Consider the following 27,711-nt stretch of genomic DNA (forward strand, 5'->3'; position numbering starts at 1 on the left):
AAACTCTTGCCATTTCCCCATTCAATAACCTATCATGATATAAGCCATTTACCAAAACATTATGAACTTTATTAATGCAAAGTTTGCAGGACGATAATCAATTAATGCCATGCGACATCCGGGAGGGTATCACAGTCGTGCCCGAGAAGCAGGCGTCCTTCTTTTGCTGATGCCGGCTTCTTGGCCTCCATGTTTATTTCAGCAGGGCAAGCGACCGAAAATGCATTCTTTCGCGCGCTAACTAGTTATCTCTGTGAGACTGCTTTATAATTTTTCAGATGGCAATGTGCCACAACATTTTCGTCGCATGGCGGCTTCGTTTATATGCCTCCATGCCCTTGAAGCTCTGCATGGATCCGGGATCAAGATCATAGTTTTGCGAACCGCAGCCTCTTTGATCCAAAAGGACTCGAGACGCGCCATTTTCCCTTCATTTCAACGCCGGGATAAGATAAGCGAATTCATGCAAAGCAGAATTTTGCGTAAACAATCCGGGCCCAGTCCAACCAACTGCTTCGTATTATCTAAAGCCCTTCAGCTTCTGTCGTCTTTTTCTTCGTCACTCGCAGCCGAAGGCGGTATAGTTTTCCATCTCTTTCGGTAACGCCTAAGCAAATGTCGACGTAGTCGTTAGCTTTGATCGTATTTATTGATGGTCAGTTAGTGAGCATCCCGGATCTCGTGTTGATAAGGAGCGCTGCTAAAGAGCAATGTATTACGCCGGGTTACCGGAGCTCGGCGAAGAGTTTCTTGATGGTCGCCAGGAATGGATAGGCTGCGATAGCGACGACGGTTGAGTCTAGAGGGGCGCGTCGACCAGGCACTGCCCGCCGCTGGATTGGTTTATGCGCCGCCGTAGATGTCAGTTGTTTGATCCGGCACGGCCGCTCCTCGTGAACCTCTAGGCTCTCATGATCGTTTCTATAAGAATATTACTGGAATTCTCTGCTCTGTAGGAAAATTATGATATGTTTTTGAAGAAGTTTTTGATTTTGTAAGTAATGTCTTAAATATTTTGAATTTAGCGATACAATTTATAAACATTTTATTTGAAAACTTTGTAAGAGTGAATCTTACCGTTTCAACGTTAGAAAATAATTCAATAACTTTGCCATTTTATAACTATATATTTCTCAGTTTACTATTAGATCTTAATATTGTTAATATGCAATGAAAATGCTTGGAAACCTGTTATTATAAGTTATTAATATTTCGATAGTTTTCATAAGAGTAAGTAAAAATTTTACTGACTTGGACAAATGCAATTCAATCTATATTCAGGGTGAACCATTTTTGTCATCTACGTTATGATAAACAGGATAGAAGCAGATAATCAGATTAGCGTCCGTCAACAATTTTTTATACCCACGGGAAATGAGGTCACTTTGTTGTACTCTACACCGAGCACCGGAAGAAAACGAAACATCATCTGAAAAAATTGTTCCGTGAACATTTGAAGCACATGTACACATTAATTCCATTAGTGGTATCAATTCATCTTATCTAGTACATCGAATGATAATCATCATCTATATATAAACTGCATTAATCATTTTAAAACTGCACTGATGATTATTGTGACAGTGGTCGGAATGTCTGAGTTGTTTATCAAGATTTAATAAACTTGATAGTCAATTAATCTCGATAGTTTGACAATCCTAGGGCATTTGAGCCTGTTGTTTTTAGCTTATTTATGGTTATGGCACTATATTTTTACTTTCAAGTTATTCCATGAGAATTAAACTGTACCTATACATATGTCAAACCAATATTGATTGGAATATCGTATTTTCAATGTTTAACTTTATTAACAAAAAGCAAATTACCTTATAAGCCACCAAACTGTACAAACCAAAAAAACATAATATTTACTCGTGGAGAATATGTAGAATATGAATCAAATTAAGTACGGCTCTTACATAGGACGGCTCTCTTCACAGTTACCTACGAAATCGGCATAATGAAATTGAAGTTAAAGGGACGGAATTTTTGTTATGGATTACCGGCCGCATAATTTGCCATCGTCTTCGACGATTTACGATTATCCGTCAGATCTACCGACAATGAAACCGTCCAACTATTTTTACGTCCATTTTTAAATGTTGATTGTCATTTTCGGCAAAATTGAACGTTGCTGAAAAATATTTCATTGTATGAATAAATTTTTTATTGAAAGAAGCAGAAGCCAATCTAATGTTATGAATATCAATTATGCCAGTTTCATGGAAATAATTTGAGTCATGTAACAGAAGGTGCTTATTTTATGTTACATCTAGTTTTTGTTGTAGATTGAGCTTATCACGAGCTCGAGTAATTAAGATTTTTGAAGTGTCAGTAAATAATTCTGGTGTGCGATCGATGTCTTTGCTGAGAAAATTCAACCTGTGAACATGATTATAGCGCCATTGCAACGTACATGTTATTATTGTCTGTCAGCTTTCCACTAACTTTTCCCACTTTCAGATTCTGATTTTTTTTTATTTCATACCATAGATATCCTAAAACGTTTTTTTTTTCAACATGGAGTTTTAGAACAATCAGACTAGCCGCTAACGGTACGAAAGATGGGCGACCTGGTATAATATGAATTCTAAACCTTGTTTGTCCCTATTTCTCGGAATGAAACCAAAGCCAAAATATCCTTCTGCGGCGTGACTCGCACTATTCGCGTCTACCTGGGCGCATTATTTTGACCATTTCATTTATAATATTGCTTAAATTCTACGACGTATCATTTTCCGGAAGCTTATTTAAGCCTTACCGTCAAATTCCAGCGAGAAGCCCCGCCATGCCTAGCGTTACTTTAGGCCTACCGTAAAGACCTTTTCGCTCTGATAACATCACTAATTTTTAAGCCAATGAAAACAATTTATCATCTCAGCTCAGGATAGAGATTCATTTTATATAAACGGAGCTCAGCTAAATACACGTATAGCCTGAAGTTTACCTATAATTCAGTCATAATTACTTTGCGTGCGTCTAGTCTTTGCATTATACAATACACTAATTATAGGGTAATTGGGTGCGGTAGTTTTTCGTTGTTTGTTTTTTAGGCTCATTCGTAACAGGATCGGATCTTGAAACGTCTCGGCAAAAATTCCAAAAAATATAAAGATCAAAATGAAAGCTTCTTTTTTCAGTTAACATTTTCCTTTCCCGCAAGACGCTGATAATTTAAGGACTCCCGATAAAAAAATAATAGTTTTATGTTGCAATTAAAGATCCTTTTGCGCTAAATGTATGGAGACAGCAGCTCTGCAGCTTATACAGGATTTATCCAGACATTCTTATTTTTTGAAATAAGATTGTCATACCAAAATATTGTGTGCTTAACCTAAAACATAGTCGAAAGTTTATCTTGCGATCATCTCTCTTTTGTGCGTTCATGTCTTCTGCAGAAAGGCAATATAGCCGAAGCTTAAAGAATTACAATTAACCATGATTAGCCACGATTATTAGATTGAAATCCTGGAATATTGTAAAGAAAGTCTTGTGCGTCGCTGCAGGCGTCAGATGCGCCACGGTGACAGCGAATGAATGGAGCTGGCGGAGATTTGATGACAGGTCGTTAGTGGAGATTTGATGAGGCGTCGCTGGCGGAGATTTGATGAAAGGTCGTTAGTGGAGATTTGATGAGGCGCCGCTGGCGGAGATTTGATGACACGTCGTTAGTGGAGATTTGATGAGGCGCCGCTGGCGGAGATTTGATGACGCGCCACTGGCGGATATTTGATGGCGCGCCACTGGCGGATATTTGATGGCGCGCCACTGGCGGATATTTGATGACGCGCCACGGGCGGAGATTTGATGACGCGCCACTGGCGGATATTTGATGGCGCGCCACTGGCGGATATTTGATGACGCGCCACTGGCGGAGATTTGATGACGCGCCACTGGCGGAGATTTGATGAGACGCCGCCCGACGCACGGTAGCAGCGTATCATTAAGAAGCAGCAGGCAACTTGCTGCTTCTTAAACTGTAACTTCTTGTACTGCTGCTGTAACTTGCTGCTGTGCCGCTGTAACTTGCTGCTCTGCCGCTGTAACTTGCTGCTCTGTCGCTGTAACTTGCTGCTCTGCCGCTGTAACTTGCTGCTCTGCCGCTGTAACTTTCTGCTCTTCCGCTGTAACTTGCTGCTCTGCCGCTGTAACTTGCTGCTCTGCCGCTGTTTGCTTCTATAATTGCTGTTTCACTTCTATAATTTACAACTCGGCTGTATAACCTTAATGCTAGAATGTTCTAGCATGTCTTTATTTTATAACTAATAACCGCGCCCTTTAGGTTGTTAGCTGTTCGCAAATTTTTCGCAAAATATCACTTACAGATTTATGACTCTTCGCACAATATCACTTAAAATCTTTTAGTAATTGAGACAAAGACAAACTCTATTCTATATTAAAATAAATGATAATGTTGAGAGAGCGGCACAACGCGCATGCCTTCCAGGAAGCATTTAGTTTAAGGGGGAGGGGATGGTCGGTATGAGGAGGGGGAGGGGGTGCTCGGTATGAGGAGGGGGAGGGGGAGTTGTTCCCTGCGAAGTTCATTCACAAAAGTGCCTCGAAGCTCCTCCTTCATCTCATTCAAGAACGGCAGCTTCCCTTCTTCTCAAGTCCGTGTCTTCGCGCGAGTTTGAACCGTCGTGACCCTGAGAAACAACACAAACATAGTCTTAAATTTCATGTCTGTCATCAAATCGCCTTTTTGATAGATGACCGTCCTTTTAGGGCATGTTTTTGCGATAAGTCAAGATATTGAACTCTTTTATAAGGAGGCTCACAGAAGCGAGATGTTGTTAGTAGTAAACGAGTAACAGTCGCGTGAGGTTGTGGACGCTACGCTGCAGCTAACTCTGATCCGCTGTACAGGTGCTCGCTAGCGTTGCGCACCTTGCGCTATTTTACATTGTGCGATCAAAATACGCTGAAGTATTGAAGCATTCGATATTTTTCAGTTCGTTAATTCATCTCCTCATTTCGGACGAACTGAATTGCGATTTTGAGATAAAATTTACGTTTATAATTTTTTTTCGCATGGGTATAATAGTTGGCCAACGTGTATCAATGCCTCAAAAATCCATAATGCTTCCGTCAAACGAGATAAAATCGCGAACCAATCTTACACATGATAATTTATGCACGACTACGACGAATAATGCGCCGATTTTTTCTGTTGAAATGAAAAAATCTCCTTCGGCATCCTCAGATCCACAACTTCGGGAAGAATCTCTTTTTAGCAAGATGCAGAACACCGCAAGAACCACAATCAATCTCTCACACACAGCCACGTCGAGAAAAGATCGTGCATGTGGTTGGGAACCGCGTGAGATTCAACAGCTCGGTAATTCGTTCTCTTCAAGTTGCAACACCAGACCGACACATGCGGAAGTCGGGGAAAATTTCATCCGCTCATCTCGACGATGCTTTGCTTTCCCGATGCTCGTCCTGCTTCTGACGATATTCGACGCCACTAAGATTGAAGCCCGCACTTCTGTGTCCACTCGTCATGGTTCGTCAGTGCCAATACTTGACAGCTATCCGTCCTATTCATCGGAATACCAACCAGACTATCCACCTGAACTGAAACCAAGAATACCGGATGAACCACTGCACGCGGATCGCATCTTTTTCCAGCAAGGGGTAAGTATTTAAAACTTTCTTTCACCTATATGCTTTAAGTATAGATCTCAATATAATAAAAAGCTTGTAACCGTACCAAAAAAGTTGCATGAATCATTCATTGACTGAAACGGGCATGATCTACGTGTTTAACATTCTGTTAACAGAGCGGCTACCAGCGATCCTGTTCTTATAAGAAGATATTGCTAATTGTATTAATTACTCCACATCAATGCATGGTTCCATCTAAACTGTAATTTTTAATATGTCTCATGATCATAGTACGTCAGTCAGTTCCCATAAATATCGATAAATTTTCTTAGACTTCTTTGCCTGCCTTTACGTGAATTGATTTTTGGATTGGAATTAGTTCAAGTGCATTCCGCAAAACATTAGGCCAAGAATTCAATCATAACCACTTTTGGAGTAAAAAAAACCTCTTATGAGCTTCTACTACTGATTTAAAATAGTTTCCATGCCTGAACCTTAAATTTTATTGAAGTCGCTGTAATTAGTCTCCAGATTTTGGGTAAGTATCATTGAGCTGCAATAGTCAACAATTGTTTATTGATCGAGATATTTTTCGCAAGCTACATTGCTACGGAACGATGCCCGGTTACTAGCGTATAATTAAGAAAATTCGACAATTTTTCTAAAGCATACGTGATGCACTTGCTTAGCACGCTAGACTTATTTACAGGCAAAACGTTTTACATAAAAAAGCTCACTTTTTATCATCNACTCACTGCAGTGAGTGACAGAGAGCGCATTTTCTCGTCGACGAAAACTTGAGGTCACGGACAGACGGACGGACAGACAGACGGACATGGCGAGCACAATAGTGCATTTTTTCCATAAATGAGAAAATGCGCTAAAAATGCACCGAAGAGCACAAAGCAACAAAGCTGCTCCCAACGTGAGCAGTGCGCACGCTCATGCACTTCCTTCCGCATCTCTGCATGACCAGCTGCTTGACAGCTGTACGTGGTGCGCTGCACCTGCAGCCGTATTTAGGGCATGTAGCAACCGTAATGTGTTGCACCTACCACCATAGTGGCATATATTTCGTGCTCATGCCACTATATATATTGGAGCACTTGGCTATGTAGTTTGCTCGTTTGCAGCCGTCTTTAGAGAACGTATAACTCGTGATGTGTTACGCTGCTATATTTTATCCAAGTTTCATGGCTACGACAGTGCTGTGTATGTAAAGTAATACTTATGAAATGATGTTCTAGTAATTCAACGCACAAAGTTAGAGTCACACCAACATCGCGTGCTAATTTAAGAACGGCTTCACCAAACAAGCGGACAGAGGATCACGGATACGTTATCAAAACACAATAGCGCCTCATTAGCAATCAATAAGTTGTCCGTTCAGTAAAGAACCTCGATGTCCGTACAGATAATAGAATTGCAATTAGTTCCTTCAAATGCAAGATTTTTCGATTGCAATTAACTTAAGGAAGCTATAAACTGAATATAAATGAAATTTTCAGCATATAGTAACTACGATTGAAATAACTGACACGTTTATCGACGCTGTCAACAACTCCACATAAAACTTTGTCGATTGAGAACTTGAATTTTTGCGTTCGACATCGTTTCGCTTTAAATGAAATATATAGAGTTTAAATCCCTATAATATCAAGCAGTTTTGCTTAGAGCCAGTAGTCTTAATTACCTGATGTGAGTCTCGAAACGATCTAGGCTAAGAATCCGCAAGCTGCCGTAATTGTTTTCTTCGTAAATTGTCTAGTTGACGTTTCAGAAACCTGCTATGGAAAATTTCCTCCTTGTTGCATGACCCTAATAAGCTTTGAGTGATTGAAAGTTTTAACATCTGCCTACAGTTATAGCTATTCGATCATTGGTGCAGAGAATTGTATCGTTCACAGGGTAAAATGGAGGCAGATGACTTCGGCAAACACACTAGTATACGAATGAAATTGTGCACATCTAATCAAGATAAATTAGAATACATTTATTTATTCGAACATTTGCGTGGTAAGAAATTCCATTAACTATTGCAGAGACGTTGCAGAATTGTAACTCTCTGATTGTTTGAATTGTGCAGGTGCCAAAAAGATTTTTATCTATCAACTGTCTGGTTTACAAATATATGATCTCAATGAGTGTTGTATTGAGGATAAGTCGTACCAAATAGTGCTAGGCTATTTTCATATAACAATATCTGATAAAATTAGTTTTATAACTTATTTTAAGAGTATGAGAACCATTTCATTTCGCATAAATGAAAATATCAATATATTTTGTCTTCTTCAATTAAGCCTTGAAACATACTATTGTTGTCAATCTGTGGAACCTCTTTATTAAAAAATGAATTCTTGACATGAATGGTATTGATCATTATGAATGGTATATACGTAACGCGAAATCAACGCTTCAAAGTTAAACAAAGAAGCTTTGCCGCATGCGAACACATCCAATTCGTTGAAATTATTTTATGAAATATATGTTCAAATTTTTCAAACATTTTGCGATCTCTCCTGCTATTGTATTTGTTAAAGCTGGACTGCCGTGATTTTCTTCGTATTGAAGTTTGGATGCAAGCGACGTACGTAAGATCAGGCATGCTCGCTCCGCACACCTCTCGTCTCAGGCATGACAATGAAGGCTCCTGCTTCGGCCGCGTCTGAATGTCGCCATTTTTGGACCTGCTATTGGAAATTGCGAGAGAATATGTCTTAAATGAACAAAAGTTTGCTTACATTACTCACATTTTTAAAATGTTGACTATTTTAATAATGTACTTCCATCGACTCTAGCTCGTGTGAGATATTATAGCAATTAAATTTTTATAAAAAATTTCAAAATTCCTGACAGATGAATTATTTCAACTTCAGGACAACTGATTACGTCTCCAAAAATGTAATCAATATTCTATGTTGATCAAAATTTTTTTCCAAGTTCGAACATTTTCTTTTAAAACTTTAAGTGAGCTATTTCTCTTGCCAGTAGAGCCTCACATGCATGCAATTAATAAATAGTAATTAATGATTAAGTCGCCTGCATTTAATTAAGAATAAGACTGATCGGCCTCGATCTCTTGTCGAGTAAGTGGCGATACGAACCAATAAGAAAATGACAGAGAAGCTCTGATGACTGTGAACAATTATTCGGAACCTGCGTACACGAGGATGATTTACTAAATCCTTCCCAAAAGTTGCAGTTTACTTAACTCCCATTATGCATACTCATCAGATATGATAAGTACATGCATAATATGTATAAACAACTCTGAGACATGATGATAAGTTATTTACAAACATGCAACTCAAACAACGAATCAAATAGACGTGGCCTTATAACCAAACACTAGCTATAAGAACTCAGCGCATTACTTTCTTCGTACGAAACATTGGGCCCAAACGGCCGTTAAAAGTTTCTCCACATGCATATGCTTCTCGTGCGAACGTGCAGCATTTCTATTTTAATGGCAATTGAGGCTGTCAGGATAAACTTCAAAGTTACATTTGCTCCCTTGCATAACTCAGGGGAGCTGGCACTGCAGCTCAATGCTGTTGCTTTACGATCTTTGCGGGCGAAATCTTGTTTGTTGGTTGTGGTGTCGGGCTCACTTCTTTGAGGTGACAACGATTCGACGCCAAGTGTCGACCGTATATTTTCGCAGCCTAAATACTAAGCGAGGTAAATACAGGCTCGTAAACATCCTTTATTCTACGCACTGTACACTGCAGTTGGAGGGCTTCATTTGTGGGATAGTTTTCTGTGGTGGAGATTGCTTTGAAATTCTTGAAATTCAGTTTTAAAGTTGGTATTTGTTTTTAGTTAGCATTATTCTCGTATTTAGTTGTTCAATGCTTCATTAGACTAGTTTCTCTTGTTTTTATCGCATTTTCTCATTTATGGAAAAAATGCACTATTGTGCTCGCCATGTCCGTCTGTCCGTCCGTGACTTCACGTTTTCGTTGACGAGAAAATGAGCTCTTTGTCAATCACTGCAGTGAGTACTGAGTTATATATATATTTTTTGTTATGAAATCGCGTTCATCGAAAAATTCTGCATGCATTCGATTGATTTTAATTTATTTATTTCAATTCAGCATTGATTTACCATGTAACCAGGCATATGGTATTGATTTTAATCAATTTACTCTTACATAGATGAAAATAATTAATATTTATATCGTAAACTTTGACACTTTCCTGTGAAAAGGCAGCTTTAGAGCCTGCTAGAAAATTTGCCAACATAGGAGCTTATGCAACACATATTATAACTAAAATAGGAACAATTACATGGAATTAGCTCAGTTTTGGAAGCGGGTGTTCTAGCAAAAGTAAAATAAAGGTAAGTGCTCAATACATCACTTACTTACATTCAAAGGATTTAGATCCCACGTGATGCTAAAGAATGATTTATTAAGCAATAAATTAGTTTTTGTTTTTTATGCATATTGTCATGCTGACCTAAACGTCTAGGTCACGGGCTGACTTTCTGCAGCACTTACTTTGAAGTGATTCTTCACTTACGCCATGGCTTTTCTTCATTCGTCCGCAGAACGAGAAATCGTCTGATGTTCAGCATGGTATCATGCCTACGACTTGTTACTTTTTTTAATACGTTTTGTATTGTACTATGTAGAATGAACGCTGTTGAGTCAAATGAAAAAAAAAATGAAATGAATTATTTATTTATTTTTTTGAAATTGTCAGAAGATACTGGGAGAGCGTAAGCTAGGAAAAGATTTCACAGATTAGCTAGGGAGAAAACAGATGAAAGTAAATAGGAGTTCATGATAAAAGCTGCGAGTGAAGAATTAGGTTTTTGTGTGGAATTTTACTTGAGCATAAAATGGTTCTTTGGAAATCCATGCTCAAGAACTTACACTCAATGTATAGCAAGGCGAAATATCACACTCTACTGATTATTAGGTCAGCTGGTAAATGTTCAACTCTACTTAAAAATTTTCTGACTTATCATCATGATCTTAATTTCATTAATAATATGATTCGTCATTTATACGGCTTGATAGCGTTTCGTTAATGGCTTTTTTATTTATAACCTAATATTTATATATAAAAGCTGGTAAATTGTTCATACATGTATATACATATACAAATGAAAATGTTAATACAGATCTACTTTATTATTCGTAGAACAGTACATCAGGATGTATTATTAATTTGTTCAGTTTGTATTCTTCTCATGCATTTGTTGTAATTACTGGCGCGTGTGAAACTCGAGTGGCCCGAACTCAAAAATGTGGCATTTTCATAGTTCAATAATGCAGTAATAATGCTTTTATTCGGTTCACTTCCTCAAAAATCGAAAATTGTAAGTGTACAAACATAGGAGATTTTTTAAAGAATGTAATTGACGATTGTTTCTTCTGTACGCTTTTGCCGTATTGATGATCGTTCAAGGATAATCTCTCTGGATTAATGTTCTGCTTGTACCCTCCATATTTGTTCCTAACGTAGTGAATAAAATGTTGCATTAACTACCATTATTGGTGTTATTTTCATTTACTTTCCAGAGATTTTTACAAAAAAATAATACATCTGACCACCGTTCAGTATTCAAACAGAGCTACATAAGCGTGCCGGTATGTGAAACCGTTGCCATCATAAATAAAAGTATGCAGTGGCGTTGTTTGATAACAATTGATGTACATCCTGCGGCGTAGAGCTGCAGTATGTACTGTGTAGGTACTAGGTAGTGTATACTAAGTAGGATATCCCTGAGGTTTACAACATTACATGGAGGTATAATGTTGTCAGGTGCTCTTAAAATGAGCTACTTATCACTACGATGCTGCTGTGATAATCTTCCTTTTTCACGCACTTCGCATTCGTTTTTAAACCGGGTAGTTCTGAGGTAAAAATTGCATGAAACACTTGATCTCCGAAGTCTAAGTTTAAATATAGATGTTAGTTGAGTGGCAAAAATTTCATAAACGTCTAAATTTCATGCAGTATAGTTTTAAAATCGATAGTTTAAAAATCAAATGTGTTTCCTAACTATGCTTGCTCGTTATAAATTTAAATTTTCATATCCCATATTGGAAAATATTTTTCTTAGGCTGTAGTCATCTGTCCGTCGACTGGAAAGTGATATTAGATTTGGTTTGATTATTTATTGCCTTTACTTGATTATATGAACACCGAAGAGTAGACGCAGTTCTACGCTTCTTATGCACGGTTGATCCTGATGCAAGTTGGCGTGGTGGAATCAAAGTCTAAGCCAGATGACGTACATACGAAGCTTATCTCATTGCACTCGCCAATTTTGATGCGCACGAAGCTTGATCTTGTTCTTCTCCTTTTTTAATCTTTATTTTTATTATGTTTTTTTTCTGTCTTGTTGGTTGGTCATCGTAGCCTGCGGGCTGCTGCTGCTACCGCTGCTTCTCGGACTCGTTCGCTGTACCGCCTCGAGGCTAGCGCACCCCCTCATAAAATCTCTCCATCAAACTCAGCACTAAATGGAACTGCTTTATGTTGCTAGAAATATTAAACTGGATAGATAAGCTGCCTTTGGCTGTTTGTTCAATTGCTCTTTATAAGCTACTTTATAAAGAGCAATTTATGCTCTTTATAAGCTACTAATATTCAACACAATTCGTATTACGCTAGCTCTAATTCATTATTGATTTCATTATTCATATATTCAGAGAACATCTATTCATATGCTCTATTTATGTATTTATTTTTTATTAGGTCAGTCTTTGACTAGTAGATTCTGAAACCGAGGCTATATTGCGATTTCACTAGAAACTCAGTTGTAATATACTAGTTATAAATCAATGAAGCACACGTCCATACAGATGTATCAAATTAATCATCATACATGAAATGAATTGTACATCGACTGTATTAGATCGTAGCTGCGAGAATAACTGATATTCGTGTTAAAAAAATCTATAATATCACATGCAGAGATTAGCGTCTATGCATGGCTTGAAAAATTTCATTTTATGTCATTTGATTGCATGCTGTACAATAAAGCAAATATAAATATCTAAATCTATATAATACACTTCTGTTTTTTCTTCAAGAAACAATAAATTAAATAGATATCATAATCTAGACCATACACATTTGTTTATTCTTCACAAAAGAGAGGTTGTAATAGCAGGATGTTGCTGCTGCAGCAGTGAGATAGACGCGCGTATATGTTAGTCTGCCTTGCCAGACGCTCGCCCGCTCCTGCAACGCAGTTCATTCATTTAGTTGGGCAGCAGCAGCGGCGCTGGAGGCTAACACCGTCATTCATTGCCCAGTCTTGCCTCCAGGGCCTCAACAACACGGCGACCAGCAGCACCGCCTGTGGTCCAGAGCAAGCTACCTTTTTTTAGCTTCTTTGCCTGCTATATATTCTGTGTCCGTAGATCTTTTGATATTTGTTTGCGCTTGACGTGTAAAGCGTTTATGCGTCACTTCTAAAATTAGTGTCTGGGGTCATTCATACTTACAAAATGACTCGCGTCATACATACGTACAAAATGACTCGCGTCATTCATACTTTCAAAATGTCCCTCGTCATTCATACGTACAAAATGTCTCGCGTCAATCATACATACAAAATGTCTCGCGTCATTCATACATACAAAATGTCTCGCGTTATTCATCCATACAAAGTGTCTCACGTCATTCATACATTAAAAATGTTTCGCGTCATTAATAGAATGATTGTGAGTGCTTGGAAAGTTAAGTGATTCATCTTTCAATAATTATGGACAATTGAAGCAGTTCAAGCCAGTATGTTTGATAGAATCAACAACCAAGTTCATATCTTACTCATGGTCCAGATTAATTAAAATTCAAAACATTTTCATAACAGATCATAGGTCAAAAAATTGTTGTTATCAAAATATGTCAATACATGGATTTTGAAATGAGTTAAAATTTATGACATTTTTCTTGAAATGTATTTTGGCCTTCTTTCTAGCACACTAAAACCATCGCACAATTAGATTTCTGATAATGTATATTTTCGTAGATATTTGAATAAGTTTTGTGGGAGATTAATATATTTCTATATCAAAGGACGCCAAAAGTAAGTTTTTCTAGGGATATCGCACCTTTTTATTCTTTGTGCATGCTTTTAAAAATTTTAACAAGTGTTAAGCATTATAGTAAACTTAATTCATATTACTTTGTTGGTTTCAGCCGAGCGTATGAAGAAATGAACAAAACAATTGGATTTATTCCATATTTTGTTCCGATATAAGTTTCACTGCAAAATCAAATAACAATATCTATTGTTTCATTTATTTTGAAAAATTTCTTATGCAGCTAATTCGGTTGAGAATATTTTACCATTGAAACCGTACAGGCAATCCATTGGAATGCTGCTATACGTTGTTCACGATCGAGGTTCTTGGAATTCAGAAATGCCGTTCGACAGCTGCGGAGAGAAATCCCTTTCCAACTCAAGCTTATCTACTCATTCTGACCTGCAAAGGGCATTTCTGCGCACTTTTTGTGCTTCATGAAAAACTGGCTCACATGAAACCGAGGCTTTCTAGCTCTGTTCTGCACATGCGCAGTATATTCGCTCAAGCCTGCGTATAATTAACTGTGTTTGAAGTGAACATGCATTCATGTCAGGTGATGTTGCTTGAAAGTTTGCCAACTCTCAAAGTTTTAAGGGCGAATTTGATTATGTTGGTACTCAAAACGGTTGCAAAAATTTTGCAATGTTGTTTTTTAAAGTGATTTGTCATCAATTGAAAATTTTCTTTTGTTAAAAAATAATTGTGTGATGAATATTTTGTATACAATTCAAACACACCGCCATTTTTTAAATTAAATGTGATGTCATATTCCTTAACACGTTGACTCCGAAGTGGTACATATGCGTACCACGAAATGTATTTCTCCAGGACGTAGTGGTACATAATTCAGGTTGCCTAAAATCGGCCAAATCCGGGAAATAAGAGAGGCCGATAACTCAATAAATTCCAGTTTATTTCTAGGTTCTGCTATAAAAATCCCACCTATTTTCTTTTTGCAGTATTTAAAATTTAATTAGGAAGAACCCCTATCATAAATTTTAGCCGGCCAACGCAATTGAGAAAAACTAAATCACGGAATTTGTCCGGAAAAAAATGGCCGTCTGGCGACCCTGTTTAAAAACAGTACAAAAAATGAAATAATAGTACAAGATGAAGCAATCGTAATCAACGTGTTAAGCTTCCATAAACGCTTTAACATCGCTTCTTGATTAAAGTCTTATTGATTGAAGCCTTCCAAATCAAATGTGATCATTTAAGGTCAGGAAGAGTTTTGGGTGCAAATCTGCGAGTTGCTAGAGACGATGTCCATGATTTAGTCTTCGCCAAATCACGTGCACTCGCGGCCCTGGATATCGCGTCTCCACCCATGCGTGGCGCCACAGGGGCCACGGCTTCATTTTTTATCACTGCGTTTGCAGGGAAAACTTCCTCGTGCGTAGCGCCACCATTTTTTTCTTCAACCCAAATGTATGATGAAGAAGTCATTGAATGAAGGTGTGGGGCGTGGGTGGACTTGGAAAAGGTTAAAGGCATCGCTATATCGTGTCCATGCCCATGAGGTGTGTAAGCCTTCGTGTATATGCTCGATCTTGCGTTCAAAATTTGAACATTGGTACCGAACAAAGCGCGGAAGAAGCAAACTTCTGCTTAAGATGATTCAAACAATGTCATTTTTTCAAGTATGAGTAGGTGCTTTAGTTATAGGCCTAGTTATATAATGCAATTCGTATTATGCGTAAAACTTTTTAGCATCGAAGTACTACCTCATAGAGACTAGACACTTATTTAATTCCATCGTCTTTTCGAGTCGGACGGGTATGCTAAATGAGCAACTAACATTATCAAGTCTTTGAGGTAAGAATGTTCATGAGGAATTAGTTTACTTAACTTGTGATGAAAAATAATTACTATTTCCTTCTGTATTTCCTTCTGGAACTTTGATTTCTATCAGGATTCGTCTACATTCCAGGATTTCTATCATATCAGGATTAATCTCGCGACCGTGCAAACACAGGATGTTTCCAAACGATAAAAAATAGTATATCGAAATTATTGTGTTGGATTCTACTTTATTCTTAAAACATCTCCCTCATATTAATTTTACCCACTTGCAGCAGTATTTTTTTACCTTAGAAAAAATGTACCGATCTCGATCAACCTGTTTCTCTCACTCTCTCTAACCTCGCTCTCTGTCGCCCTCCGTCAGGTTTTACTAAGTTTCTGTTTCCCTCACTCTCTCTATTCTCTCTGTCTCTCTCTCTCTATTCTCTCTGCCTCTCTCTAAACTCGCTCTCTGTCACTCCTCCGTCATTTTTTACTAAGTTCCCTCGTTTGGGTGTCTAGGATGCTCTTCATGCTAATTTCCATCTACTGCTTCCTTACTTCTCTTGACTCACTCATTTTCTTTTACCATCTCAACACCCTCTTCATTACCTCACTTCCCTCATCCACCCTCTCACCATCTCTCCCTTCATCCCCTCTCATCCCTCATCCACCCTCTCACCATCTCTCCCTTCATCCCCTCTCTTCCCTAATCCACCCTCTCATCATCTCTCACTTCATCCACCCTCTCTCCTCACGTCCCCCCGCTGCCGCTGAGCAGGGAACGTGAGTCGCGGCTCCCGCTGACAGCAGCTCTGCTGCGAGCAAAATCCGCGCTCCGCTGAACACAAGATTGTTGGTTCACTGCCACACTCCACAGCCACCACTCACACTCCACCGCCACCATTCACACTCCACTGCCATCACTCACACTCCACCGCCGCCACTCACACTCCACTGCCACCATTCACACTCCACAGCCACCACTCACACTCCACCGCCACCATTCACACTCCACTGCCATCACTCACACTCCACCGCCGCCACTCACACTCCACCGCCACCACTCACACTCCACCGCCACCATTCACACTCCACCGCCACCACTCACACTCCACAGCCACCATTCACACTCCACCGCCGCCACGCACATTTCACTGCCACCCCGAACACTCCACTGCCACCACTCACACTTCACATCCACCACTCCCATTCCTGTCTCAACTCTGAGAATGATGAAACTATTTACTTCCTCGTGGTCCAGCGATGAAATGATTGGATGTTTGCATCCCGATCGTATAGGCGGGATTTTGATAGCAACGCGAACGATATCCTGTACTTCGATGCAACGTCGAACGCTGTAATGCAGTATCGATCGAGCCTCTTCGTTAAAATTTAGAACAGATATGATGTCTGTGTTGTTTTAAAAATCGTGATTTGAATAATTCATGAACTTTGGGCGAAGAATAAGTCTGAGTCCAACGTTGTGTAGCCTTGAATGAAGTGCAACACCACAAACAAGTATGACTTTCACTTGAATTAATAACTGCTTGGGCATGCCTGCCTTTCACTCTGACGTTCGATACCGTTGAATGTCTCATGCATAATGCATGTCATTAACGTAGACATTTCCAAGATTATCGTAGCCCGATAAAATGCTTCGCCGAGCACAAATGATGCCAGACGAAGGTCTGTCCATTTTACCAGCGTATTGCTTCCCACCTTTTGCCATTGCGAGAATAATTGGCTATTTTCCATTGTTTTTGCAGCCAAAAGCAAGCCATGACACGTTTCCAATCACCGCCATATTGTTATTACAATCAGAACACAATTTACTGCGACTTTACTACAAAAAATTAGTATTTCTGTGATTAGCGTTGTTCTATTTTCATTGCAAGAGTTTTCATTCAAATAAGGAAGTTGCAATAACATGTTCGTAAATGAAAGTTTCGCCTACGAACTGTTAAATTATTTGTATTTGAAATCACAAAAAATGCTTCTTCTCTTGTATTACTTAATCACTTGGAAGCGAGGCAATTTTGTAAGAACTGTTTCATTGAATGAGTAACTCGTAGTTTATGACATTCAACAGTTTTAAAAACATTGAAACTCTATAATTTAATTTAGAAATTCTGTTTTAGAAGTTCCTGCATCACTCATTTAAGAATGAACGAGCCTCTGAAACTGTCTTTGGTCTTGACCAAAACATTTTTTGTGTTGATAAAATGAATCGATCTGCTTATTTTAGAAATCGATGCAGATGTTACCGCATTTTCTCTTAATATGAAAAAGGCGCTATTGTGCTCGCCATGTCCGCCCGTCCGTCCGTCTGTCTGTACGTCTGTCTGTCTGTCCGTCTGTCTGTCTGTCCGTCCGTGACTTCACGTTTTCGTCGACGAGAAAATACGCTCTCTGTCACTCACTGCAGTGAGTACCGAGTTATATTTGTTGTAGTCATATTTTAATGATATTTATCCAACATGTCGAATACTAAAGGGAAATATTCTCGAGTCTTTTTTCGTATTGAATTACGCAACCCAAACAAGTTCTGCACTGTTGGTTATGGGTGCTATTTTTGGCATCTGACTTGTAAGGAAGACGTGAGGTGTTCGCTTCCTCTCACTATTGTGTTGCAATGTATCCTCGAAAGTATGTATCAATATTTCCATCCTTGTACGTAGATGTTTCTTAGATAATTGGCGAATATTCAGTAAAGTTATTAATTAATTCACTATCATAACAGACGAAAACTTAGTAAATTACATCAGCGTTAGCTTCGCTTAACACTTACCTGCTGGAAGCTGTTTACCAATATTCGAATTGTATCGTTCTTTCGTTGCGTACGGTTAAAACCTGATTAGTCGCAGAATTCGCATTCCTTTACACTTGACAACGCAAGTCGAGGTTTGGTTTTCGGCCAGCAGAGCTGTGCTCGCAGGATGTCTCAGTCCGCCGCCAGTTCAGGAGATCACCGCGAGTGTCGTGACCTGGAAGTGAAGTTCGGCACAGCGGTCGCATCGTCCTGTGGCTCACTCACACTTGTATCCTTCTAGCCACGATGTCAACGTGGAATAAAGCCTGCTGCTTCTTTCACAACTCACACTTGTATCCTTCTAGCCACGATGTCAACGTGGAATACAGCCTGCTGCTTCTTTCACAACTCACACTTGTATCCTTCTAGCCACGATGTCAACGTAGAATACAGCCTGCTGCATACTTCAGCGTCTCTCATGCCTTCAGAACAACACACTATGTGGTGTTTTGATGACAATAATTACTCATTCGGATAAATTTGCCTGATTTTTGTATGCTGATGTTTTGTTTTTTATCTAATTGTGGCTTTTTTATGATTCAAATTTTTGTTTTGGTAAATAATCACAACCAAAAAAATTTTCTCCCCCATTTTTTGTTACATTGCGAAACATATTGACGGAAATACGTTATAAGTTTTTGGGAACTGCTTCAATGTCGAATTTATGTAATTATGCAGAAGCTATGTAAAACGTTTCATAAAATCAAAATTCAAAATTTCTGCATTTTTTCGTGTTTTTTTCGATTTCATGGCTGGAAGNAGAAAGTGCGCTCTCTGTCACTCACTGCATTGAGTACTGAGTTTTATTTTTTTTAGCAATGGCCAACTGAACTAAAAAGTCTTGTGATGCAGGTTTTCAGTTACACACATTTTCAGCAATGTCACCCCAATATAAACGTAATGCGCAACATTTGTCAATAAGACACGACAAAGATGATTGCTGTAGGTAACCATCTCAGCCAACGCACTTCTTTTGCAAGTCACACTTGTTTTCGTAGATATGTACGATGTTTGCATACAGCTTGCATCGGCGTATGGCCTGGACAACTCTTGGATATTCACAGCTTCATGCCAGCTTTCGTCCTTATGCCAGGAAAAGCTATCATGTAACGGGTGAATTTAAACGGTTACAAACTTTTATTCACAACTATACTTAAGACGAACGTTCGAACATTGGTACAGCCTTGTGTTCGCTATAGGTTAATTATGTATTGTATCAGGTATACAAATATCCATATACAAGATTTTATCACAGTGTAAAATGGTAGAAAATAAGTTTTAAACATTATAAATGCAGCCAACAATAGTTATTTCAGAATGTTTCAATCCCATTAAAACAGTAATGAAAAATTGTTGATACGGGAAATAGAAGTATAGAATTTAATTGTCTAAAAATGATCCTTATTCTATTCCCAACACCTATTATTTCACCAATTACAATAACTATTTCATCCTAAGTTGGCATTGGCATACAATAAAGTTTTTCTGTCGCACCACAGCAATAATTATAGGAAGACACGTAGAAAATAAATATTATTTTCCGATAAAATCAATAACATTTTCCGGATCATTCGCGCATATCACGAGTCTTCAAGGATCTGAACTTGGCTTAGCGTAACTGTTGCCGCACCTATGGCAAGGAACATGCTTAATAAATCAATGTTTACTTTTTAGGAGCATCGCACTATTAAATAAGTTGCAGCCAGAGCTGCGTGTGCTCACCGTCGTTTATATAAGGTCATGCACGACGGCTCTCAATGAAACGAACTCCACGCTGCAGCGAATGCTGCTGGTCGTCCTGCAATGAATGGAGCCTCAAGAATGCCGGTCCCGTCGAGGGGGCGGATGAGTGGAGAGGCAGGAGGTGGATGAGTAGGAGGCAGAGGGAGGCGAGTGGGAGGCAGTGGGTGAATGAGTAGGAGGCAGGAGGCGGGCGAGTAAGGGGACATGGAGGTGATGATGGAGAGCTGGCGACGGGCAGTGCGGAGGAGTTCGTAGAGTTTGAGTGATAAATTTGAAAGACACAGAGAGAATAATCCTGTGTTGTTAATCGGGAGAGAAAAGATAGGTTCTCGCTCATGTTTTGTTTTCTAATATTAATATTCAGTGAGTTTCATAAATTTTTACACTAGGTAATAACGGAAACGAGGTAATGATGCATTTGCACATGGTACGAATAAGAGGAAACTACACACATGTTGTTTACCAGAGTATGAAATGATACAGGAATGAAGCCTGAATTTGCAACCACAAAACAAGTAAAGATTATCATTTGAACCGGAAAAGCGATGTCGCCGTAGTCCTGCCTCTTCACCAAAATTTCTTCATAACAACTTGTACTCGCTGAACTCGGCTGCACTTAACTCAGCGATGATCCAAACAAATGATCGCGCAAATCTCTGAAGACACTCGAACAATTTTCCGACCACAGGACGCCTATTATCGTACGGCAATGGCCGCGGTCTTCCTCCGTCACCGTATTATTCCAGAGTTACAGTCTCGTCGTCGACATTCAGTCCACGGTTCTGGCAATACGCATCGTATGACTGACTTGCCCTTGAGAGCGATTTGTTGCAAGTGTCCTTCAATTTTCTTTTAGTCGCTTTAATTATTTTACTAACTGTACGCGTTACAAGCAAGTTTACCAAGTGTTGTATGTGAGAGATATTCCCTTTAAGTTTAGAATACTTTAATAATAAATCCAATCGCACCGAATCCTGTCATCCCGAACCAAGTTAACTATTTTGCAATAAAAATGTGTCGAGTGATATAAAACCGTTCAAACACACAATTACCAAGAACTCCTATCTGACTCCCCGGGTAAAAATCAAAGGAATTGTGGCTAAAGTTTACCCATTAATCAAGTAAAATCTCTTACTATTTCACAATTCACCCGATGCCACCATATAGATTGAGATATCAGTAACAAACAATATGAAGACACTACAAGTATTGTAGACGTTCTCGAAAAACTCATAAGTATTAACGCTGCAAGTCAAACAAATAAAGTGGATATTGTAGTTTTAAGTTGTCTAGCTCCAAATTTTCTCGGTACTCATTGAAGTTTAGTAGAACACAAGAATGTTATGATGCAATGGGTTATTATTGGTTATTTTTTACAATTAGACCTCGTCTCATGCACCATGTAAAAATTTTTAAAGGAAACGATAATTGAATAACTGTTAATTAATTGTGCAGAAAAATGTTTAGACGTTTAATCAATATGTTTTATTTTATTAATAGGTATTTTTCGGAATGGCATAAAATTTGCTGCACAGAAATTGTTTTTGAATCATTTTATCATTGACTCGTGTTTCGTTTGTTGAATCCTTTGTTAGCTTAATCAAGGGGCTGAAAATTTTGCTCTATTCCCGCTCATGTATTGTTTTCTAATAAACCTCCAGCCATTTTTTCGTGTGTAAAAATTGGTATGCCGTTTTAATCATAAGAAACTCATTAAATTTGACTTCGAACAGTGAAATTTAAGATATTTTATTATGTATCACATCTAGTGTTGCAATATTTACATGCATGAAGAGTTGTCATGAATCATTTCAATTTTTTTCTGTAAAAATATCAAAAAGTCTCTGTTGAGACTGCCTATGATGTAGCACAACGTTTTATTTCTTATGCTGAGATCACACATTGCCTTGGGAATACATACTTTACAGTTTGACAACACCAAACAACAACAAAAAACCCTCACCATGAATAGATAAACAAATATAAAATAATATCTCATGTGTGCAGTTCATTTTCAGCCAAGGTCAAGATTGTTCTTTGAGTGCCACTTCCTCTGTTTAGATAGTCTCGGCTCGCGGCTAAAATAAGCTTCATGATTTATGCTTTTTACATGTGGCACCGGCAGGGTTGCATGCTTTGCGTTCTTGTGTTGTGGACCCAAGCTTTGCTCAACACTAGATTTGTTACAAAGTTTACGAGCGAATGGCCTTGTGGAGGAATTTCTATCGGGCAGCAACAAGGGCAACGTGTGACGTTGGCAGAAGGGTGTTGGCACTCTCCATAAATTCTTTCATAGTGCATATTTTTGGGGAATAAATAGGATTGCGGTTCTTCATTGGGGCGTGGCTGGGCGCCGCGAGCGGGCTTTTATCCTGGCGCCGAGAGTTTTTGACTTGGGAATACGAAAATAATTTTCGGATCACCTTATTGGATAAACTTTGGGCCATGGTTCAGTGATACAAATGTAAATTATGAAAAACACCAGTGCAAATTCTTATTGATGCAAAAAAAATGATCAACCGTACTAAATTACTAGAAGTCGGTCTGATATGAAAGGACCAAAACAAAAATTTCTGACTGTTTAGTTAAATAACACATTTCGGTTCATAACTTCTTGATGACCATTCCTCGCCTAAAAATAACTCAAATTCAATAACTCAAGTTCTGTAATCATTGCTCTGGTGACATATCAAAACTTGATTGTACGTTAATGCAAATTTTGGATGAAATAGTTATAGTAATTTGTGAAATAATATGTATTGGGAGTAGAATAAAGATTATTCTTAGAAAGAATTCTGAACTTTTATTTACCGTATGAACATTTGTTTCATTTCAAGTTCAATAGTTTTACGGAATTGCTTTCAGCTGACCACATAATACGGATCATCTCTCTCACGATGCGGTAAATATAACCTCGCAATTTTAACCCTAAGCTTGCCAGTTAAGAATAGCAGTTTACATAGCGTCAGTTGCTGTTTATAAGCGCGCCCTCCACACGTGCTCTTTAAATTACCTCTTGGCACGCGGCTCCATCGCCGCGGCGCCATACAACATATCTAAACACGAACGTACTCAATGTTATTTATATAAGTATGAAATAAACGAAAATTTATAGCTTTAGTATTCACAATAATTAGCAAAAGCCTGGCGGTGTAACTAATTGCTTCAACATACGTATTACCATGAACCAAAATTGTGGAATGTGTGTGGATTTTAATTCACGAGTTGAATTTTGTTAATATTTATCAGCAAAAATATAAATTATGGATACGACTATATTTACAAAGTTCAATTAGGGGAAAAAAGTATCACATTTTTGTCTCGTCTACGTTCACTTAATCTTCCGCTCGTGGAGCCTGATGGGCTGATGATTTTCAGATCAATATTCTTTTTTCCTAATAAATTAGAGTTGTGTCTGGTGTCCAAAGAGAAACTCATTAATGTCACTTTAACTTTTTTAAAATAAATTTATAACATGCAGACATGTCAATAAAAGATTTCGTCTTATTTCGCTTGACTCACTCTCGTTCATATGGTAATAAAAGTTGGATTAATCTGGAAGTTCAAACACTGCCTGTCCTTGACGTCAAAAAATTTTTGACATCAAGGTTTTCAACTATTTAGTTTAGTAAAACGTACAGTTTTCAACTATTTAGATCTGCAACAGTCATTTATACTTCTATTTTCATTGCAGCAACACTCGGAAGAAGACTTACCAGTGTGCTCAACGTATTCGGTGTGCAACAAAATCAGCACGTACAGCACACCGTACGCTGAGCGCATGTGCCGATGTCCTGGCGAGACCAAATGCAGCACATCCCTCGACAATCAGGACGGCTATACCGTGGTCGATAAAAACCTTCAGTTTAAGGTGAGTTACCGACAAAATGGTAATGAGATTACGCGTAAAACCAAATTATGAACAACAATATTATATAAAGATATTGGGGCAGTTAGATTATACCGTAGTCGATAAAAACCTTCAGTTTAAGGTGAGTTACCAACAAAATGGTAATGAGATTACGCGTAAAACCAAATTATGAACAACAATATTGTATAAAGATATTGTGGCAGTTAGTACCGTGGTCGATAAAAGCCTCCAGTTTAAGGTAAATTACCAACAAAATGGTGATGAGATTACACGTAAAAGAAAGTTTTGAACAACAATATTGTATAAAGATATTGTGGCAGTTAGGCTATACCGTACGTGGTCGATAAAAACCTTCAGTTTAAGGTAAACTACCAACAAAATGGTGATGAGATTAGTCGTAAAAGCAAGTTATGAAAAACAATATTGTATAAAGATCTTGTGGCAGTTACTTGTTTTATCTGTGTTCTTTGAAAAAAGTTTTCAATTTGAAAAAAGCATATCAAAAGTATAACCCACGATCAACCTCTCTCGGACTTGAGTTGAGTTTAATAACCTATAATTAATTTACAGTAATTTAATTACGGGTACAGTTGATTCTCACCACTTGAAATTATTCTAGGCCAGCATGCGTGTTTTTTGTTTGAGAGAGGATTGTAATGTTTTAAGGGCTCTCATGCAGCTGCCATACACTCAGTATGATATTATATGGAGGTGAGCGACCTCAGTATTTATTACATCGATTTATAATGCAATGTGTCACGAATGTCGATAAATTCACTAACCTTCGATGCCTCCACAGGCTTCAGAATTCGTAAGTTGCACTGGCATGCCTTCAAAATAGTTGATTATTAATAAATTATTTTGTTGTATTCTAAGTATTGAACTCTTATGTTAATGTACCGAATTATGGACAAATATCGTAATTACTGTCCCTACTAATAATGCCTATTTAGTTCGCGAGTTAATAAATATCTTTCAAAATTCAGATGTGTGAACCAGCGAAGAAGTTACCCCAGTGCAAGCTGTTTGGTGAGGTTGCCTACACTATGATCTTCTACCCTGACAACGTGACGCAACTTGTCGTCCACTGCACGTGTCCCAAGAAAAAACTGTCATCTTGAGTGGATAAGACTTTTCAAGTGATACTTGAGTAAGATCAGTTTGACGTGTAGGCGTCTGCAGTGGATATGAGCGTTCACATCTGACACAACGTCATTGTTATAACTTTGGGGTAATGTGTTTTCGAGTAGATGAGCGTACACCGGTGATTAGTTTTGACTTCTAGGTGCTGCAAAGACTCTTCATAGCGAGAAATTATCTTGTAAATTTGGTTCACCAAAGTTTTTTCTTCGGATATGTTTTGGTTATTTCATCTAAACTGTCAAGGTGACGAGAAGCAGCTTCGTATTAGCTTGCGCTAGGATGAATCAAATTAAGTGAATACCATTATTTAATCTGGATTGTTTTGTATCATATCGACAAAATTGAAATATTTTTATGACATTTTTTATAAATTTAAATCATTTCTGTACACTAGGAATATTTCGAGTTATCAGTAGTGAATACATACTTCTTCTACCACTTTCCACTTCATCAACGAAAGAGAACTTGAAAGAATTCAAATATTAAAACAACCGGGGCACATTTCAGAGACTGAATTTTTTCGCATAATTGATGTAGATATTTTGCGTCAATTTACGGCACGGACCCTTAAGAAGAAAGAAATTCACATATAAAAACAACCGGGGCCCATTTCAGAGACTGAATTTTTCATTTATTTGATTTTGACATTTGGTCATCAATTTTCGGCACCGACTCTTAAGTTGAAAGAAATTCATATAATAAAACAATCGGAGCTCGTTTCAGAGACTGAATTTTTCATTTATTTGATTTTGACATTTGGTCATCAATTTAATGCACCGAATATTCCGGTTGGAATAATGTACCGCCTCAACAGTTGGTGTGCAAGAGGAAGGAGCCGTGCAGGTTGTTCAGCGCACGTAAGCGTACCGACTTCGAGGAGGTGACCACGACCGTCTTGTGTCGCTGTCCTGCCACTCGCTCCTGTCCCGCACACCACACCGACCACGGTGTCGTGCCTGGCAAACTCTACAGTGACGATTCTCTCAGGACCTACAGTGCATACTGCGTCTGAACGCTTGTGCACCACTTACTTCACAGCTTATTACAGTAAAGGAAAGATGACTAATAAATCTTAGTTAGCATTGTTAAAACAAGTGCGAACATTGTGTATTGATTATGAAGATGAGTTATGATGAAAGTTAACAACATTGTTACTTCGTAAGCCATTGAGAATACAGCGATACTGGTTTCATGTCTCAGTTGGCAGGCCTGTTCAGATATGGATTGTGATTGTCTTGCGAATTAAAAATTTTTTTATAAATCAGGAGACGATCATTTATTGATGGTGTGGTGCGTCTTCACGGATGTACCTTTACCTATGACTTCAACACTGAATTTATTGAAATTAGGTTAAAGTAACTTGAGAGGTAACTGAAAAATAAGAAATCGAAAGTATTATGCGTACATGTTTGACAATGACAACAGAAAAACATTCCTCTTTTTTGCCACTTGGATTCAATTTTTTTATCAATAAGTTCAGAGAGTTCCATCCAATTTTTTTATTAAGCTCATGATTGATATTTTGAAGTAACTGAATTTTTAGATGCGATATCCGTTCTTCAGTTCCTATGAGAAGCATTTCATGTGTTCTAGTACAAGTTTACTTGACAGCTAGCAATCGCCAACGCATGGCTATTAAAAAACTAATAGACAGTACAACTACTTTTATCCTATATGCTTAACATTTGTATCTGCTATTACTTGCATGCTGCATAATGCTCTTAGTCTAGTTAAAATGATTATTTTAGTGGCATTATTAAGATTTAGAATATCATGAGCTCGTCGTAGCTCCATTTTCGATGTTTACGTTCTTATTTTGTATGATTTGGTTTTGTTATCATTTCTAGTTGAGTTAGGAAAACTTTATGCAGATGAATGATGAACTCTTTCACGATTCGTCCCTTGGCGAGGTGCTATAAGTATTAATCATCGAAGGAACACAGCAAATTTTGGACAATGATATTTGAAGTTACAAATAAATTTGAGCTTCCTCAGCTGAAATGTCAATATTGTATGAGTAATAATACCGTGCAACCACAGTAAATTACCAATTAGTGACCCAACATCTAAAGTTTCTGCATTTAACTGGCTGACAAAATGCATTCGTGTTCATTAAAAACAAAATTTTCAATCAAAATCGCAAAATTTATACTCCTCTGGAATTCAAACTCAGAAGACAAAATTACTTACCTATTTTTCAAACCCTCCCTACAATTCTAATGATTTATGCATTGTTGTTCTCTTCTTCACATTCCATTTCCTGTTATTAACGCTGAGTATTAATTAACACGGAATATTTGCTTATTCATGTCTGGAACTATTACAGTTTCTATAACTTTCTGGATAATGCATTCAACGTATTATAAAATTGGATGACCCTTTACTCGAACTGATATTACTACGTCCGCTTCTATAATATACTGCATATGACTTTTAATTCAGGCTAATCTTGTACAAATATGTTATACGTCTTAATTGAGATTTTATAAATACAACTTCCATTATTTCTCTTATTTTATTTTATTCACATTTTGAAAATCTGACAAAGTCTTCGTTGAACAAAGTAGTCTCGTCAAGTTGACAAAAATTCATGTCAGCGGAATAGGGGACGTAGGTATTCGTAATAACAGAAATATGAGAGTTGTAATGTATGATCTCGTACACGTCACTTTTGCTTAAAAATGCAGTAACGGGAC

At 38.0% G+C, this 27,711-nt stretch overlaps 1 protein-coding gene across 1 annotated transcript; it reads left to right on the forward strand.

Annotated features, from left to right (window-relative positions):
* The first annotated feature begins 4,624 nt into the window (after positions 1-4,624).
* LOC108682980 lies at positions 4,625-27,522 on the forward strand. Its single transcript, XM_047885512.1, has 4 exons — positions 4,625-5,640; positions 23,696-23,872; positions 24,859-24,983; positions 25,796-27,522. Exons 1-4 carry the CDS (start codon positions 5,035-5,037, stop codon positions 26,025-26,027), a joined length of 1,140 nt encoding a protein of 379 aa, XP_047741468.1. The 5' UTR covers positions 4,625-5,034; the 3' UTR covers positions 26,028-27,522.
* The last annotated feature ends 189 nt before the right edge of the window (positions 27,523-27,711 follow it).

Source organism: Hyalella azteca, unplaced genomic scaffold, assembly GCF_000764305.2.
Source record: "Hyalella azteca isolate HAZT.00-mixed unplaced genomic scaffold, Hazt_2.0.2 contig2266, whole genome shotgun sequence".
Taxonomy (NCBI): domain Eukaryota; kingdom Metazoa; phylum Arthropoda; class Malacostraca; order Amphipoda; family Hyalellidae; genus Hyalella; species Hyalella azteca.